We start from the raw sequence: 27,970 nt of genomic DNA, 5'->3' as shown, positions 1-27,970 counted from the left end.
AAAAGAATCTCAGGGACAGTGCCCAGGCCCTGAGTTCAAGCCCCAGGACTGGTTAAAAAAAGGGAAAGTCTTGTTGGGTTCCAAGAGCTCTCTCTCTCTCTCAGTGTCTTTCCTTGGAAAGTTCTCACATGCCTAATCTGCCTACCTGAGCCAGGCCACAGGAGAGTCTGGGGATAGGGTGCAGTCGAGACTCAGAATGGAAGAGGCTGGATAGAAATAGCTGTGCCCATCTGGATGGAAGATGAGTCATTAAGGGGGGGTTGAAGCCGTTTTCTTGAAGAGGTTCTATTTTAGGTGAGATGCTTGGGACACAGCTTGGGGGCTGGAGAGAGGAAGGTGGTGGTGGTGAGTGCTGCAGGTTTAGCCTGTGTGTCTTTGTTCACCTCTGTCCAGAACCGAGGCAGCATCACCCCAAAAAGCACCCCCACCTGATGAAATCAACCCACAGCTAGAATAGTGGAAGCCTGTTGCCCTGAAAGAGCGAGAGATTACACTTTTTATTTTCTTTTGCTGGTCCTGGGGCTTGAACTCAGGGCCTGAGCTCTGTTCTTGAGCCTCTCTGTGCCCCAGGTTAGCAGTCTACCACTTGAGCCAAAGTGCCACTTCCAGCTTTTTTTTTTTTTTTTTTATTATGTGGGTACTGAAAAATCGAACCCAGGGCCTCATGCATGCTAGGCAAGCATTCTACCACTAAGCCACCTTCCCAGCCCAAGAGGACACATTCTTAGGTTCCATAAACCTGTCCTCCCCTCGGCCGTGAGTATCCCAATCCTGGCTACTCTGACAGCATTGCTTCTCTCCTTAGGTCAAAGAATGGCTCTGTCTGAACTGTCAGATGCAAAGGGCTCTGGGAATGGACATGACCACCGCACCTCGCTCCAAGAGCCAGCAGCAGCTCTACTCCCCAGCTCTGTCTCCTGCCCACTCCCCAGCCAAACAGCCCCTGGGGAAGCCAGAACCAGAGAGATCTCGGGGCTCAGGGGGACCACAGCCTAGTCCCCGCCAGGCTGAGACAGCCAGGGCCACTTCAGTGCCAGGGCCTGCCCAAGCAACTGGCCCTCCAGAGGTGGGAAGGGTGTCTCCTCAGCCCCCTCTCCCTACCAAGCCTTCCACAGCTGAACCCAGGCCACCTTCAGGAGAGGCCTCGGGCAAAAGTGCCACCACAGTGACCTCTGGGCTTGGTGCTGGCGAGCAGACCCAGGAGGGCCTAACTGGGAAGATCTTAGGCCTTGGCGCATCAATACTCACCCAGGCCAGTACCCTCATGTCTGTGCAGCCGGAGGCTGAGCCTCAGAGTCAGCCTTCCCCAAGTAAGGGGCCACCCAAGATTGTCTTTAGTGATGCCAGCAAGGAGATTGGCCCGAGACCCCCAGGTTCCGGGCCTGGGCAAGCCCCTGGAGCCAAGACTGAGCCTGGGGTTAAAACAGGTCCCGGATCAGGACCTGGAGCCGTGGCAAAACCTGGAGGAGCAAGTCCAAAGCCTGGCAAAGCAGAACATCCGGTAGCATCGAAGGCTGCTGCCAAGCCAAAGACCACGCCGAAGGAAAGGGTCCTCTGCCCACTGTGCCAAGCCGAGCTCAACGTGGGTGGCAAGGACCCCGCCAACTATAACACCTGCACCACCTGCAAGCTCCAAGTATGCAACCTGTGTGGCTTTAACCCTACACCCCACCTGGTGGAGGTAAGAGATGGGGGCCAAGCCTGCTCCCTTAAACCTTGGTGGGGAGTGGGGGCTGGGATAAGAAGAACATTGGAGCAAGAAAGAACTCAAGAGAGCTGGTCTGTTTGTTTGTTTGTTTTTGCCAGTCCTGGGGCTTGAACTCAGGGCCTGGGCACTATCCCTGAGCTTCTTTTTGCTCAAGGCTAGCGCTCTACCACTGGAGCCACACTGCCACTTGTAGCTTTTTCTGTGTATGGTACTGAGGAATCTTTAGTGTACAGTAATAGATGCTCTTGTCATCCCCCATTCCCCGGTATCTCTCCTCACAGAAAGAGGGCAGCATATCTGTCTTGCTTGCCTCTGAACGCCACCCCTCCCTGGGAGAGCAGGCATTTAGTGTCACTTAGCATAGACATCATGCTGCAGGCTGTATTCAGGCTTTCCATTTTGGTACAAGTGGAGCTATGGCTCAAGTGGTAGAGCACTAGCCTTGAGCACAAAAGCTCTGGACAGCACCCAAGCCCTGAGTTCAAGCCCAGGACCAGCACGATCTATATATTCCCCTGATTTCTAGATAGAAGAAGCAATAAAATGGAATCCCATCCCTTTTTTTTTTCTTTTGAAACTTCCTCTGGAAAAAAGTAACCATAGTGCTATTAAGTGAGTCATTTCATAATTAAGAGTTGTTGATTCCAACAATTTTTTTTTTTTACCGATTTATCTTTTTGAAGGATAATAGTACCCTCTGGCTTAATTTTTAATTAACTTTCTGTGCAAAATCGTGTGGAGGGAATTAGTAGAATTAGAATTGTTATAGCTGCAGTGCCAGTTTCTTCGTATCACTTGCCAAGATTCCAGCTGTACCCTTGAGAAGCTGAGCCTCCTTTAGGCCAAAGGTCTGCCATTTGTGGTATGTGGGGTTAACCTGGGCTTCCAGTGAAGCCAGCAGCTGCCTTGCTTCTGATCATCCTTAGGATGCTCCTGGCTTAGTGATCTTAGAGAGCCCTGTCTTTCCCCCATGGGGAATGAGAGACAATAATACTTGCTCTTAGGTTTCCATGGGAACCAGGTGTGATTCTGCAGATGCTTATGCAAGATGGTGGCTATGAGAGGGAAGAGTTTCCACAAGCCCCTTACAGGGCGTGTAAAGGGATGTTGTAGTGTGTTCAAGCTGTTGGGTCTCATGAAAAACACAATACATGGAATAAACACATTTAAGTGCTGGGGGAGGAGGGGAGCCTAGCTCAGACACAAGGGTACACACTGGAGGTATCTGGGGAGGACTTCTCTTATGGAAGGAGAGGTACAGAAAAGGGGAGTTCAGGCATGTCCAGGGACAGGAAGGGACATTGACATCTGTCCATGACACAGAGGCAGGACAGATCAGAATATCCAAGCCTGTGATCCAGTATCTGAGTCCTTACTTCTGGGCATCCTTTATTTTTGCCAGTCCTAGGGCTTGAACTCGGGGCCTGGACACTGTCCTTGAGCTCAAGGCTAGCACTCTACCACTTGAGCTATAGCGCCACTCCCAGATTTTTCTGTGTATGTGGCACTGAGGAATCAAACCCAGGGCTTCATGCATGCTAGGCAAGCGCTCCACCACTAAGCCATATCCTCAGCCCCATTGACTATTCTTTTTTTTGTCTGGAGGTTTGCATTCACTTCCCTCTAGTCTAGCAATGGAGCTGAGGGTGTACAGGGCCAGGAAGCTGGCCACAGAGTATAGATCAGAATGGGGTCAACATAACCAGACTGGCACACTCTTAATTCCACAAATTAAGAGAATATATGGCTTTCAGGTTTATTCAGATAATAGCAAGCAGTCCAGGGAAGATGTCCGACATCCAGTAGAGTCTATCTGGTCTTTCTGGGTCTACAAAGTATACTAGCTGGCGTGCCTTGTTCCTGTGAGCTATTCCTCTCTCAACTCCCTTTCCCTTTCTCACCCTAAAATGATACTCTAAGCCACCAAGTTCCATCTGGCTATCTGCACATCTGGAAGACAAAGGGAATAGATAGATGATCAAGGGTGGTGGTAGGGGCATGCTGGTTTGGGAGTGGATCAGAAGAGACTAAATTAAAAAATTAGGAGCTCAGCAACTGTGTCCCAGCCCCTCGTCACAGACATTTGACATAGCCTGTCTTCCATCTATCGCTCAGAAGACCTGGACCTGGGCCAGGTCTCTCCTGGATCCACCCCTCCCAGCCCCAGTTCCTTGTACATTTTTCTTCCAACTCCCAGAGAGCTAAGAGAAGGGCCTCCAGCAGCCAGGTCAAGGGCTTATTTTTAGCTTTTACTTCACACACCGCCTCCTGCCCTCCCTTTCTTGCTGCTTGCTATAGCAGAACTAGGAGCAACAGAGCCACCAGGCAGCCTTTTCTGCAACCTGGCTGCCTCCATAAATAGAGCTGTGAGGGAGCAAAGTCCCAAAAAGCTTGTGATCGTAGGTGAAATACTCTGCTGAGGGTTCTACCTTCAGCTCAGGTAAGCAGGTCTTTGTAGGGGCTGTGTTCTTGGAATTAATCCATACCACGCTTCCAAGGTGCCCTTGTTTCAGTTAGATCATTGCTTCCGGGGCAAGTCTGCAGCCGAAAGGTGGGGGTCAGGGGCTTACCCAGTCACCAGTGGGGGCTAGGGGAAATGAGTCAACTTCAAGAAGCTTTTTCGTTTGTGCCCATCCTGGGGTTTGAACTCAGGGCGTAGCCACTGTCCCTGAGCTTTGGTTGGCAAGGTTAGCGCTCTACCACACGAGCCATAGCTCAACTTCTTGCTTATTTGGTGTTTCATTGGCGATAAGAGTCTCACAGAATTTCCTGCCTGAGCTGGCTTTGAACCATGATCTTCACGTCTCAGCAGGGATTACAGACGCGAACCACTAGTGCCTTGTGTGCTCTCTTCTCCCCACTCCTCCCGACTTTGTGCAAGTACTGAGGCTTGAACTCAGAGCCTGGGAACCATCCCCTACCATTTGAGCCACAGCTGCACTTTCAGCTTTTTGCTGTTGAACTGGAGATTAAATCTCATGGACTTTCCTTCCAATCACACTCCTCAGATCTCAGCCGCTTGCAGTAGCTTGAATTCTAGGCAGGAGCCACCAGGGCCTGGTGTTGGTCTTGGTGATTTTTCATCACCCTTCCTTCTGTTTCCTTGCAGAAAACAGAGTGGCTCTGTCTGAACTGCCAAACTAAGCGGCTACTGGAGGGTGGGCTGGGAGAGCCGACTCCACTGCCGTTGCCCACCCCACAGCAGCCCCCTACGGGAACCCCGCCTCGTGCAGCTGGAACAGCCCCTCTGAAGCAGAAAGGGCCACCAGCTGTGGCCCAGCCATCAGGCCCGCTGACTGCCAAGACCAGCCCCCTACCCACCAAGGCCAGCCCCCAGCCTACCAAGGCCAGCCCCCAGCCTACCAAGGCCAGCCCCCAGCCTACCAAGGCCACGCCCCTGCCTACCAAGGCCACGCCCCAGCCTACCAAGGCCACGCCCCTGCCTACCAAGACCAGCCCCGTGCCTACCAAGGCCAGCGTCCAGGCCAAGCCACCCAGGGCTTCTGAACCCAGCAAGACCTCAAGCAGTGCCCAGGAAAAGAAGACAGGAGTCCCTGCAAAAGCTGAGCCTGTGCCGAAGCCACCTCCAGAGCCCACCATGCCCCCCGGAACTCCTAAAGGAAAGAGTGGGGTGAGAAGGACAGAACCTGTCTCTACTGTCATCAAGGCTGGTCTAGAAGCCCCCAAGGGAGGGGAAGCAGAGGTCAGTTCCCTACTTCCCAGAGAACCTAGCTTTCAGATGGGACGGTCTGGGATAGGATTTCTCTTCCTGGAGGGCTGAGGGGTACAGCTAGTATAGACTGTGGGTGCTATAGAGGAGAGCAGGGACACCCCAGAAAAAGAAAAGCCTAGATTAAGCTTGGATAGGCCCAGTGACTCCAAGATCAAGACGGGTCTTGAGTCTGACACCCCGTATGCTTTGCTGAGTTTGATGCTCTTTTATGTTGTTGTTGTGTGTGCCAGTCTTGGGGCTTGACCTCAGGGCCTGAGTACTGTCCCTGAGCTTTTATTCTCTTGTGCTTTACCACTTGAGCCCCATCTGCACTTCCAGCTTTGGGGTGGTTCATTGGAGCTAAGAATCTCATGGACTTTCCTGACATAGCTAGCTTCAAACCTCAATCATCAGATCTCCTGCATAGGTAGGATTACAAGAGTGAGCAGCTAGGACCTAGGGATGGTCTTTTATCTAGTTGAAGTTTCTCACTGAAGGTCTAGGACTGCTTGGGGCTTACCATGGCACCTGTAAATCCTTCAATGCCAGAGAGATAAGGTCATTAGTAGGCTTTAAACCATGGGTGGAGAACATTTGGCCTAGAGCCCATCTAAGGCCCTCAAAACCATTTGGCATTTGGTGAGACCAACATGTATGCTTCTTGTGTGCTTTCTGTTGGCTGCCTGTGTTGATAGATCTGTATGACCCACCGATGTCACAAATATCCAAATGGCCATAAGCAGAAAATAGGTTCCTCATCCCTTACAACCTTTGGGAGGTGGAGGGGCCCTTCCCTAAGGCCCTGGGGGTTGACAGAGAGGTTGACAGAGTCAGTGTCTGCTTCTCCCCTTTGCTGCAGGAACCAGTCAGCAAGCCTTACTCTCAGGACCTGTCTCGGAGCCCACAGAGCCTCAGCGATACGGGCTATTCCTCTGATGGTGTGTCTAGCTCCCAGAGTGAGATCACAGGTGTTGTGCAGCAGGAGGTGGAGCAACTTGACAGTGCCGGGGTGTCAGGGCCACGTCCCCCCAGCCCCTCGGAGCTGCACAAGGTGGAGAGCAGCATGCGGCCCTTGCTGGAGGCCAAGGCAGTGGCCCCAAGTGGAAAGCCGAGCAAACCACCCAGCGGCAGCACGGTGGAGGAGCAGAAGCGCCGGCCTCACTCCTTATCCATCATGCCTGAGGCCTTCGACTCGGATGAGGAGCTGGGGGATATACTGGAGGAAGAGGAAGATTCCCTAGAATGGGGTCACCAGAGAGATCAGCAGGACACAGCTGAGTCCTCAGATGACTTCGGTAGTCAGCTGAGGCATGATTATGTGGAAGACAGCAGCGAAGGTGGCCTGTCCCCTCTCCCACCCCAGCCTCCAGCCCGGGCCACAGAGCTGACTGATGAAGAATTTATGCGACGGCAGATCCTAGAGATGAGTGCTGAGGAAGACAACCTGGAGGAAGAGGAGGACACTGCCATCTCCAGGCCCGGCTTGGCTAAACACGGTACCCAGAAAGGTAGTTCCCGGCCTAGGCCCGAGCCTAGCCAAGAGCCAGCAGCAGCAGCACTGCCCAAGCGGCGTCTGCCCCACAATGCTACCACGGGTTATGAGGAACTGCTGTCTGAGGGAGACCCAGCAGAAGCCACCGATGGCAGTGGGGCCCTGCAGGGTGGCCTGCGTCGCTTCAAGACCATTGAGCTCAATAGCACAGGGGGTTATGGCCATGAGCTAGATCTGGGCCAAGGCCCCGATGCCAGTCTGGACAGGGAACCCGAGCTGGAGATGGAAAGCCTGACTGGTTCACCCGAGGACCGCTCCCGGGGGGAGCACTCTTCTACACTGCCTGCCTCGACCCCCAGCTATACATCAGGCACCTCGCCCACTTCCCTTTCTTCCCTGGAGGAGGACAGCGACAGCAGTCCCAGCCGCCGGCAGCGACTGGAAGAAGCCAAGCAGCAACGCAAGGCCCGGCATCGTTCCCATGGACCCCTGCTGCCCACCATCGAAGACTCCTCCGAAGAGGAGGAGCTGCGGGAGGAGGAAGAGCTGCTGCGGGAGCAGGAGAAGATGCGGGAGGTGGAACAGCAGCGCATCCGAAGCACAGCCCGCAAGACCCGACGGGACAAGGAAGAGCTCAGGGCCCAGCGACGCCGGGAGCGTTCCAAGACCCCACCCAGTAACTTGTCCCCCATTGAAGATGCGTCTCCCACAGAGGAACTGAGGCAGGCGGCCGAGATGGAGGAGTTACACCGCTCCTCCTGCTCTGAGTACTCCCCCTCTCCCTCCCTCGACTCAGAGGCTGAGACCCTGGATGGCGGCCCCTCTCGATTGTATAAATCGGGCAGTGAGTACAACCTGCCCACTTTTATGTCCCTCTACTCCCCAACAGAGATGCCCTCAGGCAGTGCGACGACCCCCAGTTCCGGACGACCCCTCAAAAGCGCCGAGGAGGCCTATGAGGAGATGATGAGGAAAGCAGAGTTGCTCCAGCGCCAACAAGGCCAATTGTCAACAGCCCGAGGACCCCATGGGGGCCCCCCTCAATCCACAGGCCCCCGGGGCCCAGGCTCCTTTGAATACCAAGACACCCCAGACCGTGATTATGGCAGGGCCACCCCGTCAGCCTCAGAGGGCACAGCTGCCAACCTGGGAGCCACTGTGTACGAGGAGATCCTCCAGACGTCACAGAGCATCACACGCATGCGCCAGGCCTCTTCTCGGGACCTGGCCTTTGCTGAGGACAAGAAGAAAGAGAAGCAGTTTCTGAATGCAGACAGTGCGTACCTGGACCCCATGAAGCAAAATGGTGGCCCACTGACCCCCGGGACCAGTCCCACCCAGCTCGCGGCTCCCGTGTCTTTCTCCACTTCCACTTCCTCTGACAGTACTGGAGGCCGAGTTATTCCTGATGTCCGGGTCACTCAGCATTTTGCAAAAGAGCCTCAGGATCCCCTCAAGCTGTACAGCTCTCCTGCCTCCCCCAGTTTAGCCTCCAAGGAGGTAGGGATGTCTTCCCAGGGTCCTGGGACCCCAGCCACTACAGCTGTAGCTCCTTGTCCCCCAACCCTCCCACGAGGATATGTAACTCCACCCACCCCAGCTGACTTGGACCACAGTGCTTCACCCTCTTCCACAGCCCACAGCTATGGACAGACCCCAACCACTGCAAACTATGGGTCTCAAACAGAGGAGCTATCCCAGGCTCCCAGTGGCCCTGTTCTAGGCGGATGGGCCACCAGAGAGAAGCCTGCCAGTGGGATTGATGGAGAGGCTGGTACTCACCAACCTTCCCGGGCCTATTCCTACTTTGCAGGATCGAGTCCACCTCTCTCTCCATCTTCTCCCTCAGATAGCCCCACCTTCTCTCCAGGGAAGCTGGGAAGGGCCACAGCTGAGTTCTCCACACAGACGCCAAGCCCGACCCCTGTCTCGGACATGCCCCGGAGCCCTGGGGCACCCACTTCCTCTCCCATGGTAGCCCAAGGGACACAAACGCCACACCGACCCAGCACACCACGCCTGGTGTGGCAGCAGTCATCTCAAGAGGCTCCCATTATGGTCATCACGCTCGCATCGGATGCCTCCAGCCAGACCAAGATGGTACATGCCAGTGCCTCCACCTCCCCACTGTGTTCACCCACAGACACCCAACCCACCAGCCACAGTTACAGCCAGACCACACCTCCAACTGGGTCTCAGCTGCCCCCGGAGCCACCCGGGCCGCCTGGCTTCCCACGAGCACCGAGCACCGGTGCCGATGGGCCCCTGGCGCTATATGGTTGGGGGGCTCTCCCAGCTGAAAACATTTCCCTGTGTCGGATCTCTTCTGTCCCTGGGACATCGCGAGTTGAGCCAGGGCACAGGCTCCCTGGCAGTGCGGTGGTAGACCTCCGCACGGCTGTCAAACCCACACCGATCATCCTCACGGACCAAGGCATGGATTTGACCTCGCTAGCTGTGGAAGCAAGGAAGTATGGCCTGGCCTTGGATCCGATTCCAGGAAGGCAGTCGACCACCGTACAGCCTTTGGTTATCAATCTGAATGCCCAAGAACAGACCCATACTTTTCTAGGCACTGCCACCACCGTGAGCATCACCATGGCTTCATCTGTCCTCATGGCTCAGCAAAAGCAACCAGTGGTCTACGGAGACCCCTTCCAGAGCCGGCTTGACTTTGGCCAAGGTTCAGGGAGCCCTGTATGCCTGGCACAGGTCAAGCAAGTCGAACAGGCTGTCCAAACAGCTCCATATAGAAGTGGCCCCCGGGGAAGACCCAGGGAGGCCAAGTTTGCCAGATATAATCTGCCCAACCAGGTAGCACCCCTGGCCAGAAGAGATGTTTTGATTACCCAGATGGGCACTGCCCAGAGCGTTAGCCTCAAACCAGGATCAGTGCCAGAGCCTGGTGCCGAGCCACACCGGGCCCCACCCACAGAGCTGCGGCCACATGCTCTGCCAGGTGCCAGGAAGCCACACACCGTGGTGGTACAGATGGGAGAGGGTGCAGCGGGCACAGTAACCACCCTGCTCCCAGAGGAGCCAGTGAGTGCCCTGGACCTCACTGGCATGAGGCCTGAGAGCCAGTTAGCATGCTGTGACATGGTCTACAAGTTTCCCTTTGGTAGTAGCTGCACTGGCACCTTTCACCACCCCCCCAGTGCACCCGAGAAGAGTGTGGCAGATGCTGCCCCCCCTGGCCAAAGCAGTGGCCCCTTCTATACTCCCCGAGATCCTGAGCCCGATGAACATCCCAGCTACCGGGCACGTGAAGAACAGAGGCCCTACCCGCAGGGCCTCCCTAGCAGATTATACTCCTCCATGTCTGACACCAATCTGGCTGAAGCTGGCCTCAACTACCATGCACACAGGATCGGACAGCTCTTCCAGGGCCACGGACGTGAATCCGCTGTGGATCTCAGTTCGTTGAAACATTCCTACAGCCTGGGCTTTGCAGATGGACGCTACCTAGGGCAAGGCTTGCAGTATGGCTCGTTCACAGACCTGCGCCATCCCACAGATCTCTTGGCTCACCCTCTCCCCATGCGACGCTACAGCTCGGTGTCAAACATCTACTCCGATCACAGGTATGGTCCACGGGGCGATGCGGTTGGCTTTCAGGAGGCCAGCCTGGCCCAGTACAGTGCCACGACAGCCCGAGAGATCAGCCGCATGTGCGCGGCCCTCAACTCCATGGACCAGTATGGCGGACGGCATGGCCCTGGTAGTGGTGGCCCTGATCTTGTGCAGTACCAGCCTCAGCATGGACCTGGGCCCAGTGCCCCTCAGGGGCTGGCTCCCCTGAGACCTGGCCTCCTTAGCAACCCCACTTTCCCAGAAGGCCACCCGAGCCCTGGAAGCCTGGCCCAGTATGCGCCAACAGCAGGCCAGGGTGCAGCAGTGAGACAGTTGTTGCCATCCACAGCCACGGTGCGTGCGGCTGATGGCATGATCTACTCGACTATCAACACTCCAATTGCTGCGACCCTACCCATCACCACCCAGCCTGCCTCCGTCCTGAGACCCATGGTGCGCAGCGGCATGTACCGGCCTTATGCATCAGGTGGAGTCACAGCCGTGCCACTCACCAGCCTGACACGTGTGCCCATGATTGCCCCTCGGGTACCTCTGGGGCCCGCAGGCTTATACCGATACCCTGCACCAAGTAGATTCCCTATTGCTTCTGGTGTCCCACCAGCTGAGGGACCGGTCTATCTGGGAAAACCTGCAGCTGCCAAAGCCCCAGTGACAGGAAGTGCATCTCGACCAGAAGAACCACTTTCGACACCTGCTTCTATTTCCACCAAGGAAGCCCCAGTCGCTCCTACCCCTGCCCCACCAGCTGGTCAAAAGCCACCAGCAGTAGATGCTGCTGCTGCTGCTGCTGCTACTGCTGCTGCTGGGGCCGGTAGCCGACCTGGACTTGAGAAGGAGGAAGGATCTCAGGAAGAGCGGCAGCGGAAGCAACAGGAACAGCTGCTGCAGCTGGAGCGGGAACGGGTAGAGTTGGAGAAGCTGCGACAGCTGCGGCTGCAGGAGGAGCTGGAGCGGGAGAGGGTCGAGCTGCAGAGGCATCGGGAGGAAGAGCAGCTGCTGGTGCAGCGCGAGTTGCAGGAGCTGCAGACCATCAAGCACCACGTGCTGCAGCAGCAGCAAGAAGAACGCCAGGCTCAGTTCGCCCTGCAACGCGAACAGCTCGCGCAGCAGCGCCTGCAGCTGGAGCAGATCCAGCAGCTGCAGCAGCAGCTGCAGCAGCAGCTCGAGGAACAGAAGCAGCGGCAGAAGGCACCCTTCCCTCCAGCCTGCGAAGCACCCAGCCGAGGCCCTCCACCAGCTGCTACCGAGCTGGCTCAGAATGGCCAGTACTGGCCGCCTCTGACCCATGCAGCCTTCATTGCTGTAGCAGGGACAGAGGGTCCCGGGCAGCCTCGTGAACCCATGCCGCACCGAGGACTCCCCAGCTCGGCTTCAGACATGTCGCTGCAGACTGAGGAGCCTTGGGAGGCCAGCCGCAGTGGCATCAAGAAACGGCATTCCATGCCCCGCCTGAGGGATGTGTGCGAGCCGGAGTCAGGGCCTGAGCCGAGCACGGTCAAGAGGATCGCAGACAGCAGTGTGCAAACCGATGATGAAGATGGGGAAGGCCGCTACCTCCTGACGCGGAGGCGCAGGACACGCAGGAGTGCTGATTGCAGCGTGCAGACAGACGACGAGGATAACGCCGAATGGGAGCAACCCGTTCGCCGCCGGAAGTCCCGCCTTTCCCGTCACTCCGACTCCAGTGCTGACAGCAAGCACGAGGCCACCGCCTCTTCCTCCACTGCCGCCACCGCTGCCAGGGCCATGAGCAGCGTGGGCATCCAGACCATCAGCGATTGCTCCGTGCAGACGGAGCCTGACCAGCTGCCCAGGGTCTCTCCAGCCATTCGTATCACCGCCGCCACCGACCCCAAGGTGGAGATTGTCAGGTACATATCAGCACCCGAGAAGACCGGGCGTGGAGAGAGCCTGGCCTGCCAGACGGAGCCCGATGCACAGGCCCAAGGTCTGGCTGGCACACAACTCGTTGGGCCAACTGCCATCAGCCCTTACCTGCCCGGTATCCAGATCATCACGCCAGGAGCCCTGGGCAGATTTGAGAAAAAGAAGCCAGATCCTTTGGAGATTGGGTACCAAACGCACCTGCCCCCGGAGTCCCTGTCACAGCTTGTGAGTCGTCAGCCTCCTAAATCTCCCCAGGTTCTGTACTCGCCAGTCTCCCCCCTGTCCCCACATCGGCTCCTGGATACCTCCTTTGCTTCCAGTGAGAGGCTGAACAAGGCTCACGTGAGTCCCCAGAAGCACTTCACGACCGACAGCGCTCTCCGCCAGCAGACGCTGCCTCGTCCCATGAAGATCCTGCAGCGGTCCTTGTCTGACCCTAAACCCCTCAGCCCCACCGCCGAGGAATCTGCCAAAGAGAGATTCTCCCTCTACCAGCACCAGGGGGGACTGGGTGGCCAGGTATGGGCACCGGGGTTGGTCTAGGGTGGGACAGGGGTCTCTATCTAATAGCCTGAGAGGGCTTCAGAGGGAGGGGTTTCTTTTGGGGGGTGGGAATGGAGTCATCTTTTGTTCCAGAAGCCCAGGGGAAGGAGTTGAGGAATAGATCTCCTTGGTGCACATCTGATAGACCCTGGCAAGAACAAACTGGACAAATATAGACGCACACAGGCCCACTCAGCCATCCATATAGACCTCCCCGTGGAAACCTCAGCCTCTCCTGAGCCCTGTCCCTAGTCCAATCCTGCCACCTCTCCTTTCAGACCTCCTCAGCTCTCATAGTCTTGGTACCTTGCACCTTGAATCACATTTATAGATGTTTCTTTAAAGGATCAGTAACCCAATTCTAGCGAGGCTCTTCCCCACTTCCCAGATCTACCTGGGCTTACATTACCCCCATGTGATCTAGCACTTAAGGCTCATGGCCGAGGGCCCAAGTGTATTCTCTCTGTTTCATAATGTTCCCACACCACTTACAAAGCTGTCTGCTTCCCTAGAGGCTCTGTGGCTTTAGATACAGCTACTTGAAGTTCAGTTGCCTTTAGTTTACTGGGACTGTGAGTCTGCCATGGCACGGAGTGACTGAGGTTTTGAGAGCCTAATACCTGGGGCTTTTGAGTACCAGGCTGAGGAGGGTAGGCATTTAGAAAGGCTCTAGGAGCCTGTGGAAGTTCTAGGCAGGTGAGATAGGACAGAATTGGTATTTTAGGGTCTCCTGGGTTCATTGTGAGATGGCAGGCTGAAGGAAGAGAGATTGGGGAGTGGAAGTAGGAATCAGAGGTACTAAAAGGATATTTGTCCTTTTTTTTTTTTTGGATCTGATGTGAAAAGTGGAGACAGCTGTTGTAGAGGTGGGTAGTTCAGAGCCCTGGTTTATACAGACCCTGGTAAATGCAGACAGAGATAGGAATAGGAACCAGCAATCTGGCAAGTGATTCTGGTTCCATACATAAAGATCTCATGGTTTGACTGTGGGAGACCAGGCTGTGATAGGTATTCATGGCCAAAATTGAAGGAAACAAAGAAAGAAAAAAAACAAACCACCTGACAAACAGTAAGGAGTTCAGAGCTAAATACATTCTAAAAGCCTAATTGGATTCTCAGACTTGGCAGGACATTGATTTATTTTATAAACACACGGCAAAAGCACGTGGGCGGGTGTTATGTAGTTCCTGAGCGAGGTAAAAAGTAAGAATCCTGGTGTCTGTCTCTAGCCTTGGGTGTTCTGTGAAATCCAGGAGTGCGACGCACTCTGAAAGGCTAGGATCTAAAGGTAAAGAAAGGACTCAGATTGAACAGCCTGTCTTTGTAGACCTTTTAGACAGTGTGGAGCATCTGGATAAGGTGAGGATGGTATCAGGGAAGGGCACTAACAGGAAACCACAGTGCTTTGTGTGGGGCAGGGGGGAAGAATCCCAGAGGACAATGAGTTTGACTGGAGTGTTGAGGGAGCTAGGGGCAAAGCCCAGAGTGCCTGTCAGCCAGTTTGGCAGGGCACTAGAGAAAGAGGATGGGCAGGCAGCTAAGTAACATGCCACCTTAGACATGAGCAAGGCAGGAAGTAGAAGAAAAGCCACTGAGCCTAGACCAACTGACATACAGTCAGTGTGTCTCTACCCAGGATTCTATCCTTGAAGAGCCTAGCGGACACACAATCTCCAATTACACTTTTCCTATTCACACTCTCCCCTGTCCTCAGCTGCTAGGTCTCACACTCAAAGCCAGGCCTGTCGACACACCTCAAAGCCCAGAAGGTAATCTGCCAACACCTGGTGCTCAGAACTCTGGCAAGGAGAAGCATTATAAAGTGATCGCAGGCTTCCCCTCCAAGGCCAGTGGGTGGGAAGGGTAGGCTTTAAGGCTGCCTGGTCGATTAGTTCCCCAGCTGTTCAGAGCCTAGCTCCGGCTCCAACCCAGGCCTGAGTTCTTCTACCCCCCAACGCCCCACCAAGTCACCCACATTTTAGGACTCAGTGCTGCCCACCCTTCCCTCTGTCTCAGGTGTCGGCGCTGCCACCCAACGGCCTGGCCCGCAAGGTGAAGCGGACACTGCCCAGCCCCCCTCCAGAGGAGGCTCACCTTCCCCTGGCTGGCCAGGCCCCCCCACCGCTGTATGCAGCCAGCCTGCTACAGCGAGGGCTGGCGGGACCCACCACTGTCCCTGCTACCAAGGCCAGCCTTCTCCGAGAGCTGGACCGGGACCTGCGCCTGGTGGAGCATGAGTCCACCAAGCTGCGCAAGAAGCAGGCGGAGCTGGATGAGGAAGAGAAGGAGATCGATGCCAAGCTCAAGTACCTAGAGCTGGGCATCACCCAGCGCAAAGAGTCTTTGGCCAAAGATCGGGGTGGCCGTGACTACCCACCTTTACGTGGCCTTAGTGAGCATCGGGACTACCTATCTGACAGCGAGCTCAACCAGCTGCGCCTCCAGGGCTGCCCTACTCCCACAGGTCAGTATGTGGACTTTGCTGCCACTGTCGCTGCACCTGTCACCCCATCCGGCCCCGCGGCCTTCCAGCAGAGCCGCTTCCCACCTCCGACCCCTCAGTACACCGCCCCAGGTGGCAGTAGGCCCGCTCAGGATGGATTTCCAGCCCACCAGACCCCCACTTACTCTGGCACTAGCCCGTACCCAGCACCTGCCTTCCCTCCTGGCACCGGATACTCAGCTGAGCCAAGCCTGCCAACTCAGCAGGCCTTCCGCCCCACAGGCCACTACGCCACCCCAACACCCATGCCAACCACACAGAGCCCTGGCTTCCCAGTCGCCACCGCTGCTGCCACTGACAGCCGGGTCCCTCACCAGAAGCCACGTCAGACATCACTAGCTGATTTGGAGCAGAAAGCCCCCACCAACTATGAGGTGACTATGGTGACCATGTCTTCAGCCTCCTCTGAAATGGGCTACGGGGGGCCAGCAGTGAGCAGCAGCGGCTATGAGCAGAGCAAAGCCGCTGAACTTCCCCGGGCCAGTGTGAGCCAGAGCCCAGCCCCCACTTACCCCTCTGACTCCCACTACACCAATCTGGAGCAGAATGTTCCTCGAAATTATGTGATGATCGATGACATCAGCGAGCTCACCAAGGACAGCACCCCCACTGGCCCTGATAGCCAGCGGCTGGAGCCTTTGGGACCAGGCAGTGCTGGGCGCCCTGGGAAAGAGCCTGGAGGAGAACCAAGTGTCCTTGAGGGGTCCACACTACCCTGCTGCTATGGCAGAGGGGAGGAGGAGTCTGAGGAGGACTCGTATGACCCCCGGGGGAAGGTTGCACATCACCGGAGCATGGAGAGCAATGGCCGATCCACCAGCACCCACTACTACGGCGACAGTGACTACAGACATGGAGCTCGAGCCGAGAAGTATGGTCCAGGGTCTGTGGGGCCTAAACATCCCTCCAAGAGCCTGGCCCCAGCTGCTGTGTCTTCAAAGCGGAGCAAGCACCGGAAGCAGGGCATGGAGCAAAAGATCTCTAAGTTCTCGCCCATCGAAGAGGCCAAGGATGTGGAGTCAGACCTGGCTTCTTATCTTTCACCTGCCGTCAGCAGCAGCCTGGCCTCTCGGGGCAGGAAGTTCCAGGAGGAGATCACCTATGGGCTCAAGAAGAATGTGTATGAGCAGCAGAGGTATTACGGGGTGTCCAGCCGGGATGCAGCCGAGGAAGATGACCGCATGTACAGTGGAAGTAGCCGATCCCAGATGGCCTCTGCCTACAGTGGGGAGAAGCTCTCCAGCCATGATTTCCGAGGCCGAAGCAAGGGATACGAAAGGGAACGCGAGACGGCGGAACGACTTCAAAAGGCAGGTCCCAAGCCCTCTTCCCTAAGCATGGCCCATGGCCGGGCACGGCCCCCCATGAGAAGCCAGGCCTCTGAAGAAGAGAGTCCTGTCAGCCCCTTGGGGCGGCCACGTCCTGCTGGGGGTACCCTCCCTCCTGGGGATACCTGTCCACAGTTCTGCTCCAGCCACTCTATGCCCGATGTCCAGGAACACGTTAAGGATGGACCACGGAGCCATGCCTATAAACGTGAGGAGGGCTACATCCTGGACGATTCCCACTGCGTGGTTTCTGACAGCGAAGGTAATGGCGGCTCAGGGTGATTACCGCAGATTCTCAGCAACAGGGGGGACCTTGCCTGTGCATAGAGGGCCTTGAGCGCCCCCCCGCCCCAAGATGTCCCACAAGGGTCTGGCTTGGTCATCCTATCAATGGGCCCTGAGGCCCTTGTGTGTTCCATCTGCTCCTGGGGTTTTCTGGTTATGGGAGGTGGGGCTGGAGACCTAGTGATCTGCTTGTGGCTTAATTACCTACTGTCTGGTTTCCTTGCATGGCTTCAGCTAGGCCGCCCCCCGACAGGCAGCTCAGGGGTTGATGGTGTTCTGTTTTTGGTCTCTGAAGCGTATCACCTAGGCCAGGAGGAGACAGACTGGTTTGATAAGCCCCGGGATGCCCGCTCTGAACGATTCAGGCACCATGGGGGCCACCCAGTCTCCTCCTCCCAGAAGCGAGGCCCTGCCAGGCACAGCTACCATGACTACGATGAACCCCCTGAGGAAGGCCTGTGGCCCCATGATGAGGGTGGCCCAGGCCGCCATGCCTCAGCCAAAGAACATCGGCATCACGGGGACCACGGGAGACACTCAGGCCGCCATGCTGGTGAGGAGCCTGGACGGCGGGCTGCCAAACCACACGCTCGCGACTTGGGTCGCCACGAAGTCCGGCCTCACCCTCAGCCAAGCTCTGCCCCAGCCATGCCGAAGAAGGGTCAGCCTGGGTACCCCAGCTCTGCGGAATACTCCCAGCCCTCCCGCGCTCCATCCACCTACCATCATGCCTCTGACAGCAAGAAGGGCTCCCGGCAGGCTCACGCTGGGCCTGCTGCACCGCAGCCAAAACCAGAACCCCAAGCACAGCCACAGCTGCAAGGTCGGCAGCCAGCTCCAGGGTCACAACAATCCCAGCTGCCACCATCTAGGCAGATGCCCTCAGGGGCAGCATCACGACAGTTGCAGCAGCAGCAGCAGCAGCAACAGCAGCAGCAACAGCAGCAAACTCTCGGGCAGCCACCTCCTTCCCAGCAGGCCCCATCACAGGCTCGATCACAGCAGCAGAGCCAGCCAACCACCAGGGCCTCCGCTCCTGCGGCCAGTCAGCCAATAGGGAAGCCCCAACAGCCAGGTCCCACAGCAACCCCAGGCCCCCAGCCAGCAGGACCGGTAAGTAATGTATGGGAGGGGCCCAGCCAGGGAAGAGGCAACTCTAGCTTCAACACCAGGCTTGGTCCCCAAGCAGGGTGTTGGCAGGGTGGATGGGCAGGCTCTCAGCTCTAGGTTCTATGTTACAGCCACGAGCAGAACAGGCAAACGGCCTCAAAGGGACAGCCAAAGGAGCCCAACAGGGGAGGGCTTCTCAGGCCCAGCCAACACCAGGACCTGGAGCTGCAGGTAAGCCTATAATACTCTCAGATGATACCCAGACTGCTCTCTCCCTGTACCCATAGAAGCGGGATACTCTCCTTTGCATGCCCTTACTAATGGCCAAGAAGGTACCCAGTGGTATCACAAGGAGACCTCCTCATCCTATTAATATATATGAATAAAAATACAATTTGAGAGAGAGAGAGAGAGAGAGACAGACAGACAGACAGACAGAGAAAGGTACCCATGGGCTGCCGATCTCCCAGAAGAAAATGAGGTTAGAATGAGCCAATGGGGTCATCAAAACTGGGACCTGAGAGCTCAAGGAGTTCTGGGCAGAGAACCTAGAAAATGCTGGTAAGTAGAAGGCCAATCATGGCGATATACACTCACTCTTCTCTTTCCCTCTGCTCTGCCTTCTTACCCCTCTCTGCCTTTTCATCCATTTGTCTTTCTTCCATTTCCATTTTCCCCTGCTTCCTCACACCCTCTTCTCTCTCTTTTTCTTCCTTCCTTCCTTCCTTCCTTCTTTCCTTCCTTCCTTTCTTTCTTTCTTTTTTGTCGGTCATGGGGCCTGAACTCTGGGCCTGGGCGCTGTCCCTCAGCTCTTCAGCTCAAGGCAAGCGCTCTTCCACTTGAGCCACTTCTGGGTTTTTCTGTTTATGTGGTGCTGAGGAATCGAACCCAGAGCCTCATGCATGCAAGGCAAGCACTCTACCACTGAGCTACCTTTGCAGTCCCATCTCTTTCTAGTCTTCTGTCTATTCCTGTAGCGTTCCCATGCTTCCACCTCATGGGGTACCTGTGTTCAGGTTCCCTCATGGCTACCCTTCCCCCTCATACCCTGAAGTAGCTGGACAAGTCATGGCTGATGATGGTGGTATTCTCTCTCCCGCCCATAGGCATGAAGGCTGGAGCCAGGCCTGGAGGGACCCCAGGGGCTCCTGCTGGCCAGCCAGGTGCTGATGGGGAAAGTGTGCTGTCCAAGATCCTCCCTGGTGGGGCAGCCGAGCAAGCCGGCAAGCTGACTGAAGGTAAGCCCTACGTGAAGCCGGAGCCATCATCCTGGGTGGTTGATCCTAGGGCTCTATTCTGATGGAGCTTGAGTGTGTAAGATGATTTCAGGCCCGGCTACCTAGGCACAGGTCAGCCAGAGAACCTATCTGTATGACCCAGTAGAGTTGTAGGCAGCCCCTGCCCTACCTGGCTGAGTTTGGCTTCACTGGGCCCAGTAGCTGACAAGGATGGGTCTGGTCCAGTTTCCTGATGTCTCTCTCTCTCTCTCTCCTCCTCTTTTATGTCACAGCTGTCTCTGCTTTTGGCAAAAAATTTTCCTCATTTTGGTGACCGTGCCCAGCAGGGTGAGTATGAGTGGCCTGTACCTGGTTTTCCCTCCATAAAGTTACTAGAGGTGGGAATCTCTAAGTCTCAAGGGTGGCTTCTCTGAAAAGAATCTAGATGGGCTGGGAAGGTGGCTCAGTGATAGAGTGCTTACCTTGCATGCACGAGGCCCTGGATCAATACCTCAGCACCACAGAAGCAGAAAAAGCCGGAAGTGGCACTGTGACTCAAATGGTAGAGTGCTAGCCTTGAGCTGAAATGCTAAGGGACAGCACCCAGGCCCAGAGTTCAGGCCCCATGACCGATTAAAAAAAAAAAGACTTTAGACTAAAACATTAATGTGGCAATGTGATTTAACTGATCATGTGGTTATTTTGCTTATTTTATTCACTGGCTGACTTCGTTCCATGTGCGTTTTCAGATAATGAGTAGATGTAATTATAAAGGATGTATATAAACTCCAGGGACTGAATTTTGATTCAAGTGCTTGATGTAAAATATATCATAAAAATAAACATACTTTAAATTTTTAAAAAAAGAATATAGTCAGGCACCAGTGGCTCATGCCTGTCATCCTAGCTACTCAGGAGGCTGAGATCTTCAAAGGCAGCCCAGGTCAGAAAGTCTATGAGACATTTATCTCCAATAAACCACTCAGAAAACTGGAAGTGGTGTGGTGGCTCAAGTGGTAGAGTGCTTGCCTTGAGTTGAAGAGCTCAGGGACTATGTCCAGGCCCAGAGTTCAAGCTGCACGACCAGCAAAAAAAAAAAAAAAAGAGAGAGAGAGAATCTAGTCTTTAGTGGCATGAACTAGAACTATAATGTGCTTTTCTCATATAATGAGAATATGGAAAGAAGAATGAAGCCAGCTCAGTAGAAGTCCCCAAGAAACAAGATCAATGTCCTTTGTCTTTTTTTTCTTTTTCTTTCTTTTCTTTCTTTCTTTCTTTCTTTTTTTTTTTTTTTTTGGTTGGTTGTGGGGCTTGAACTCTGGGCCTGGGCGCTGTCCTTCAGCTCTTCAGCTCAAGGCTAGTGCTCTACCAATTGAGCCACAACACTACTTCAGGTTTTCTGGTGGTTTATTGGGGGTAAGAGCCTCACGGCCTTACCTGCCCAGGTTGGCCTTGAACCGTGATTCTCAGCCTTCTGAGTAGCTAGGATGACAGGCGTGAGCCACCGGCACTCGACTCTTTTCTTTTCTTTTTTCTTTTCTTCCTTTTCTTTATTCTTTTCTTGTGAGTCATGGTGCTTGAACTCAGGGCCTGGGTACTGTCCCTGAGCTTTTTTGTTCTATCACTTTTAGCCACAGTGCCACTTCCAGTTTTCTGGTGGTTAATTGGAGGTAAGAGTCTTACAGACTTTCCTGCCAAGGCTGACTTTGAATTGTGATCCTCAGATCTCAGCCTCCTGAGTAGCTAGGATTATAAGCATGAGCCACTGGTGCCTGGATCTTTGTCTTTCTATCTCCTTATTTTATTTATTATTATTATTATTATTATTATTATTATTATTATTATTATTATTTGCCAGTCGTGGGGCTTGAACTCTGGGCCCAGCGCTGTCCCTGTGCTCTTCAGCTCAAGGCAAGCGCTCTACCACTGGAGCCACAGCACTACTTCCAGTTTTCTGGTGGTTAATTGGAGATAAGAGTCTCACAGATTTTCCTGCCCAGGCTGGCTTTGAACTGCGATCCTCAGATCTCAGCCTCCTGAGTAGCTAGGATGACAGGTGTGAGCCACCAGTGCCAGTATCTATCTTTTATCTCCTTGAAGTGCTCTCATAACTGTGGGCTGACTGAAGTTATACATAGGGCTCCCTGGCACAACTCCTTCCCAATGCTCTTTTGTAACTGCTCCATAGGTTCTTAAAGACATAAAGAAAGATATCATTGCTGTGGAAAAATCTCTGGAGTCAAAGGCCTGGGCACAGCTCTGGACTCTGCGTATAACAGTGAGTGTTGACCAAGGTGGAATGATGGGACAGAGTAGGGTGCAGAGGGTCAAGGCCTGAGTGAATGAGCCAGCCTCTACAAAGGACCTGATTGGCTTCTTCAGGTGGGTTGGGCCAACAGCCCCTTGGGAAACAGGCCAATCAGCTGTCTGAGGTGGTGGCAAGTAAGTTAGGTGGTACCCTGGGGGAAAGAGGCCTCTGGTGAAGCCAATTGTGACATACATCTGAAGGTATGTATGCTAGGCACTGAGTCCAAAATTATTTTGGATAATGGGGAGGCCATGGCAGTTCCCTGACATCTGGTACTGATGCCCTTTGCCAGAGTCCCCAAACTCCACAGAGCTTAGAAATTTTGGTCATACGGTCAAGACATTCCTGGAATGAGGCAAGCAGAAAGAAGACATAGAGAAAAAAGGGGGTCACTGGCCAAGCAGTCTTAGTCCCAGACTAGCTCAACCTATAGAAGAGCAAGGGTCCTAGTTCTGTCTGGGCTGCTGAGATCTGAGGATCGTGGTTCAAAGCCAGCCTGGGCAAGAAAGTCCATGAGACTCTTATCTCCAATGAACCACTAGAAAACCGGAAGTGGCATTGTGGCTCAAGTAGTAGAGTGCTAGCCTTGAGCTGAAGAGCTCAGGGACAGCACCCAGGCCCTGAGTTCAAGCCCCACGACCAACAAAAAAAAAAAAAAAGAGAGAGAGAGAGAGAAAGAAATATGAAAACATATGTGTACTATCCCATGGCAGGCCTCAATAATTACCAGATCATTTCAAGTAAGCCTGGTCAAAAAAATAAAGAAAAAGAAAAGAAAAAGGAAAAGAACCCATCCTCAGGGTTAAAAGCATGGCTCCACTAGTAGTATTTACCAGTGATTGAAAGTGTTAGGCACTAAGTTCAAGTCCCAGTCTTGGACCTAAAATAAAAGAAAGAAAGTAAAAACGATAAGCAAGCCTGGTCAACACAGTGAGATCCTGTCTCAAAAGAAAACAAAACAAAAAGCTAGTACCTGTGGCTCATGCCTGTCATCCTAGCTACTCAGGAGGCTGAAGTGCGAAGGTCACTATTCGAAACCAGCCCAGGCAGAAAAGTCCCAGTGAGACTCTTATTTCCAATGAACAATGAACCACTCAAAAACCGAAAGTGGAGCTGTGGCTCAAAGCGGTAGAGCACTAGCCTTGAGTGAAAGAGCTCAGGTTCAAGTGCCCAGGACCTGAGTTCAAGTCCCACCACCGACAAAAAAAAAAAAAAAACAAAAGGAAGTTATGTCTCTTCCTGGCAGATTTGGTTCTTTTCTACCTGTCCTTTTCCAATCTGTTCAAGCACCTGTCTCTCCATGCCTGTGAGTCCTTTGGAACAAGAAATATGATCAATATCTGAGAGGAACATGAGGGAGGGAAGCAGGTACCCAGGAATCTTGACAAAAACCTTTTTTTTCTTCTTCTTCTTCTCTCCCTCCATCCCTTTCTCCCTGCTTCCTCTTCCCACCTCCCTCCCCCTCTCCCCACCCCCTTTTAAAAAAATCTTTCCCAAGCATCTACAATCTAGCAAACCTTTGGCCCAAAGACTCACAGCCAGGTGGGCTACAGCGGACCAGGTCTCAAAGTTGAGGACAGGATGTGTTCTAAACAGCAGCTGCCCGGGTGAAGTATCTGCTGGACAAATGGGACCATTGCCCACCCCCCTCCAAGAAGGGGGGAGGAAACCTTTGATTGTCTTTCCAGAGAAGTCTGCCGTCTGCTGCTCTTCCCACAGCTGCCTCTCTGCGGTCTTGGCCAACGCTTCCAATGCGTTATACACAGAGTTTGGGCAAACCAACAGCCCTCCCTCCGAGATGCCAGACGTTTTTCCACAGCCTTGGAGAGGAGCTTTGAACTGAGGGCTGAGGGGCAGGGGGGTGGGGGGGGAGAAGGGGAAAGGGCATGGCCCTCCCCTCACGCCCCCCCCACTCCCCCCCAGCCTGGGCTCCTGTTTCCTTCACATTCCAGCTGGCCCAAATCCTTCTGTAGCCACAGGGCCCTGCCCCTCTCTGCCCACCCCCCCCTTCACCCTTTGCCCTCTGGGTGAACATTGGAGGAGATCTCCATGTGGCCAGCCTGGGGTTGGGAGAACTTTACAAACATTTAGGACCTACCACTGTCTCATCGCTGAACCAATAAGAGGCCATAGCACCGACAAAGCAGCGTGGGCGCCGGCTGAGATGTCTCCCAGCCCATGGATGGCAGCGTGTTAGGCACGCTAGCTATCATCTTAAAGCCATCCTCCCCTCCCCACCCCCACTTCACCCCCACCCCCACCCCCAGCCATCATTATTTCAACCAGCCGGCTCCTCATCTGTCCAACCTGGGGATTTCTTTTGATTTCAAGAACAGCCTTAATCATTCCAGTTTGATTTACGTGTATACCTCATAAACATATTTCTCTTCCCCCCCTTTTTTCTCCCTCCCTCCCTCTCTCTCTCTCTCTCTCTTTTATTTTGTTTGTTCATCCCTTGCCTCTCCCCTCGTGACTGATGGTTTGATTTCCTCTTTGCTCTGCCCCTGATCAGCACAGGGAGAATGTTGACTTAGAAGCAATAGGGGCCACCAAGAGCACAACCCCAGAGCCAGGTCTAGGGAAGCCTCTCAGCCCGCTTCTGTTTACTGTGCAATTCTAGTCCTTCTTAAGCCATCACCAGTGGGTATGCTCAGAGCAGAGGGGTCAAAGCTCCTGCCAGCCGAGGTCAAGGCCCAGAGCCCTGTGTAGAGAAGTATGCTATTGTCTAACCACCTGATGGACAGGACAATAGTTCTCCCCCAAAAAAATCCTTCCCTTGGCTCTGACACAACCACAAGTCTCATCTCTAATGTTCTATGCAATGAACTATAAAAAAAAAGCAACCCTCAAAGACAACTGTTAATAGTTAATCAATTCCGTGTTACGTATAAGGAATTAATTGCACATGTGCAATTGAGAAACTGAATAGATATGCTCATATCACACACCACCCCCCACCCTGGCCCTGCTCCCCCTGTGTGTGTGTGTGTGTATGTGTGTGTGTGTGCGTGTGTGTGTGTGCGTGTGACATTCTCAGTCTGTGGCATGTTTGACCTGTGGCAGGACTCGCTGCTGTCAGGTGAGTTACCGCCTGCCCTGCAGCGGAGCATGCGCAGCTCGCAGCCTCTTTGCACGATTTCATCCATTTTTAAATGCTTTGACCCTCTTGCTTGGAGTTCTTTTTGCCTCCGAACCTCTTTTCCTTTAGGAGCACTTGTGGCTGTCTTCTGCATATGCTAGTCCAGGACCTGCCAGAGTTGTTGTCTGAGTGTACCAGACTGGAGGACAAGTGATTTGAGGTCCCACACGGCCTGACATTTTCTCTACCAGGATCACAGGCTTTTTTTTTTTTTTTTAAAGAAAGAAAGAAAACCCCAGAGTAGATAGAACTGTAGGAGCCTGCACAAGATATAAGTGTATGAATGTTATGCAAGTTCGATATAGGATTTCTATATGTATGTTGTTTTCCTACCCAGTCTGAAGCTAGAGAAATCTGGCTGCCCCTTCCCAATAGGGCACCTGTTCAAGGGCAGAGATGGGCTGTGACCATCATCAGAGACTAAGGACAAGACCCAGAGAGCCTAGCTGTGCTCTAGGGCCCCTAGGTCCTGACTGAACCTATTCCATGCTTCTCCTTTGAAGTTCAAAGGACTGGAGGCCGGGAGATCGAGTCAGAGCCACGGCAGGATCTGATCTTTAGCTGAAAAAAAAAAAAATGTCTTCTGGAGCAGATGAACTGTTCACCTAAAGAATGGGTTCAAACAACTTCTTGGGAAGCCTCTGGCGAGTAAAACATCTAGAAGGCTCTATGTATCTTTCTCCCCAATTGCCCTTGGCATACCTATCTTTCCTGTTCTACCCTCTTCTCAGAAACCCAAATATTCCAATGTTGTCATCCCCGCCCCCCACCAACTGAGCCAACAATGGGGCAGGCAGTAGGTGTCTGATCCCCCTTGAAGCTTGATTTTTTTCCCCTTAGTGTGCTCTAGTTTGCACCATGCATTTTTCTCAGGGGTCTACATTTCTCATGCCTGTAAGGCCTCCATATCTCCTTAGAGGGGAGGGGGGGGATGTCTTGGCCTACTTCTGGCACAGTCTGTTGCCTCCTCCTATTTTGTACCTAATCCTAATGGCTGCCTTCCCCATGCCAGGGAACAGCTGCCTCATCCCAGAGATCAGGCCTGAACTGTGAGACCATTCAAGAATGATTAGCAAGGACCAGGTTCCTATGGGATAGGCCCAGTGGCCGGATACTTAAAGAGACCAAGACCAGTTTACTAATGGCCAAGAAGATGGCAGCAGGCCATCCTCTAGCTCCGGCTTTTCAACAAATCCCCTTGTTCACCAAACACTCTTGAGTTGGAAATTTCGGACACGTGCCACTCCTGATCTAACCCATCCATACCCACGGGACACCCCCAAATTGGCAGTCTGAAGAAGGCTGCAGTAGGCCTCTGGGTCTTGGGTATTCTAGGCCTTGTGTGGCTATCGCTACGACTCTGGTGACTAAGGAAGCAGCAGAGAGGAATAGGCAAATCTCCCAATGGGTAAGAAGTCTCTGGGGGTCTAGTCCAGGCTTTCCCCAGGACTCCCCTCCCCAAGAAGAGTACTCTCCTTTCCCACTTGAGGGCCTAGTGAATCATTTCCTGGAGCTAGTCCCCCTCCTACCACCACTGTCTTAGTCCCTTGGCAAGAATAGGTGGTAGTTCCAGGACCCACAAGGAAAGATCAGCAGAGGCAGCAACTCTGGCTTATTTCTGGAGGCTGTAGGGAAATTCCAGGCAGGTCTTTCGCCATGCCAGTGCCGTCTTTCCTATTGGTCCCCTTCCCTTGCTCCTTTACCCTACTCATGCTGTAAATACTTATGGTCGTGGACTCCAACAGGGTTAGAGGGATAGGCCTAATCAAATGAAACCCCTTGGAGATGCCATCTCCGTCTCTCCCTGGGTGCCAGCATCCTGCTGCTCTGTGCATTGGTGATGGCACAGGTGAGCCATGGAAGTGGTGAAATATTGTGTGTACACATGTGAACGCCCGTGCGTGTGTGCGTGTGCGTGTGCGTGTGCGTGTACGTGTGTGTGTGTGTGTGTGTGTGTGTGCGTGCCTCATTCAGCCTCTGGGGTCAAAACAGCTTCTTCTCTCCAAATTCAGTACCCTGGAGAGTAGTGGTCACTCCAATATCTTTTCCTCTAGCTTCCATGTCTTGTTTTTGCTTCTCCCTTCCCACCTCTCTCCCTTCCCTTTCTTCTTTCCTTCTCTCCTTTATCCGAGGGAGGGAAGAGTGCTGTACAAAGTCAAACAAACAAGTTTACAGTTGTAAGTGCAATGACCCGAGTCCTCCACATGACCTTGTGAACTCCGTGCCGTCCTCCTGTGCTCTGAGAACTCGTGGTACTTCTGTGTCCCTTCCCCCTTGTATTGTGACAAGGTATTTCTGTGGTATCCGAATAAAAAGGACTTGATATAAACAATCTGCAGACTTGTCTCCGGGTTGGTTTCTATGGCCAAAGGAGTAAATCCCCAAATGTGTGATCAGTGTACCCCCCCTGTCAAATGGGCACAATTAAGAAAGGGCAAAGCTTCATGAGTGCTGGCCTGAATGGGACTGAGTTCATCCCAAGGAACTCAAAAAATAATGGGTCCTCCACAAACCTGCTTGAGGGTGGGTTCAAATAGGAGTTTCAACCTGAAGCAAGCAGTTTACTGCGCAGATTCTTGAGATATAATGGCTTTCCATGCTGAGCATACAGCTTTCTTAGGCCAGGTTCCCCGGAGACCGGTGTGAAAGTCCGGCCAGGCCTAGGTACACATAGGGGCCTGGGCTGTTTTCCTGGCTCTCCTGCTTTCCATTGCCACCTGTGCCATGTGCATTGAGAGCCTTCCTACCTAGCTTCTTTTTTTCCACAGGAAGCTCTTGGATCCTGAATGGAGGCCCTTTGCTCCAGGGGAAGATGGCTTAGGGCGTAGTCCACTCATGAGTGGATTCCCTAGCTAGGTGCCACTGCAAAGGGTGGGTAAAGGCTGCAGGGACAGATAGCCCTAGGAGCAGGATTGGTGACTGATAAGCAGAGGCAGCTAGACCCTGAGGGCTCAATATCTGATCCACAAGTCTGCTCTGTATGTTTCTCTGGGACCTGCCCCATTCCCCTCCCAGGCCAAAACATGGGCCTGGCACCATCTGGTGAATGTTTTATCACAAAGTGGGTGGGAACCTCACAATCATCCCCAGAGCTCAGAGAAAACCACACATGGACGGGCTCTGGCTTCTGTAGAGTCCTGCATC

At 53.8% G+C, this 27,970-nt stretch overlaps 1 protein-coding gene across 2 annotated transcripts in view; it reads left to right on the top strand.

Annotated features, from left to right (window-relative positions):
• The window catches only part of LOC138815844 (protein bassoon-like), a 72,714-nt gene extending 45,550 nt beyond the window's left edge, over positions 1-27,164 (top strand). Inside the window, exons 3-13 of one of the 2 annotated variants that reach the window (XM_070005218.1) lie at positions 806-1,681; positions 4,818-5,411; positions 6,280-12,912; positions 14,953-16,749; positions 16,936-17,029; positions 17,348-18,165; positions 18,294-18,393; positions 19,269-19,400; positions 19,673-19,727; positions 21,568-21,657; positions 23,186-27,164. In XM_070005218.1, coding sequence (XP_069861319.1) covers positions 806-1,681; positions 4,818-5,411; positions 6,280-12,912; positions 14,953-16,749; positions 16,936-17,029; positions 17,348-18,165; positions 18,294-18,393; positions 19,269-19,400; positions 19,673-19,713 — 11,085 coding nt within the window. In that variant the 3' untranslated portion in view covers positions 19,714-19,727; positions 21,568-21,657; positions 23,186-27,164. Of the gene's footprint in view, positions 1-805; positions 1,682-4,817; positions 5,412-6,279; positions 12,913-14,952; positions 17,030-17,347; positions 18,166-18,293; positions 18,394-19,268; positions 19,401-19,672; positions 19,728-21,567; positions 21,658-23,185 lie in introns of both variants that reach the window. The other variant, XM_070005217.1, reaches the window with a different exon arrangement.
• Positions 27,165-27,970: the final 806 nt, after the last annotated feature.

The sequence above is a fragment of the Dipodomys merriami genome, unplaced genomic scaffold, assembly GCF_024711535.1.
Source record: "Dipodomys merriami isolate MVZ:Mamm:240054 unplaced genomic scaffold, mDipMer1.0.p SCAF_672, whole genome shotgun sequence".
Lineage (NCBI taxonomy): Eukaryota > Metazoa > Chordata > Mammalia > Rodentia > Heteromyidae > Dipodomys > Dipodomys merriami.
The sequence above is the reverse complement of the archived record's forward strand: the minus strand, read 5'-3'. Positions and strand labels throughout refer to the sequence as shown.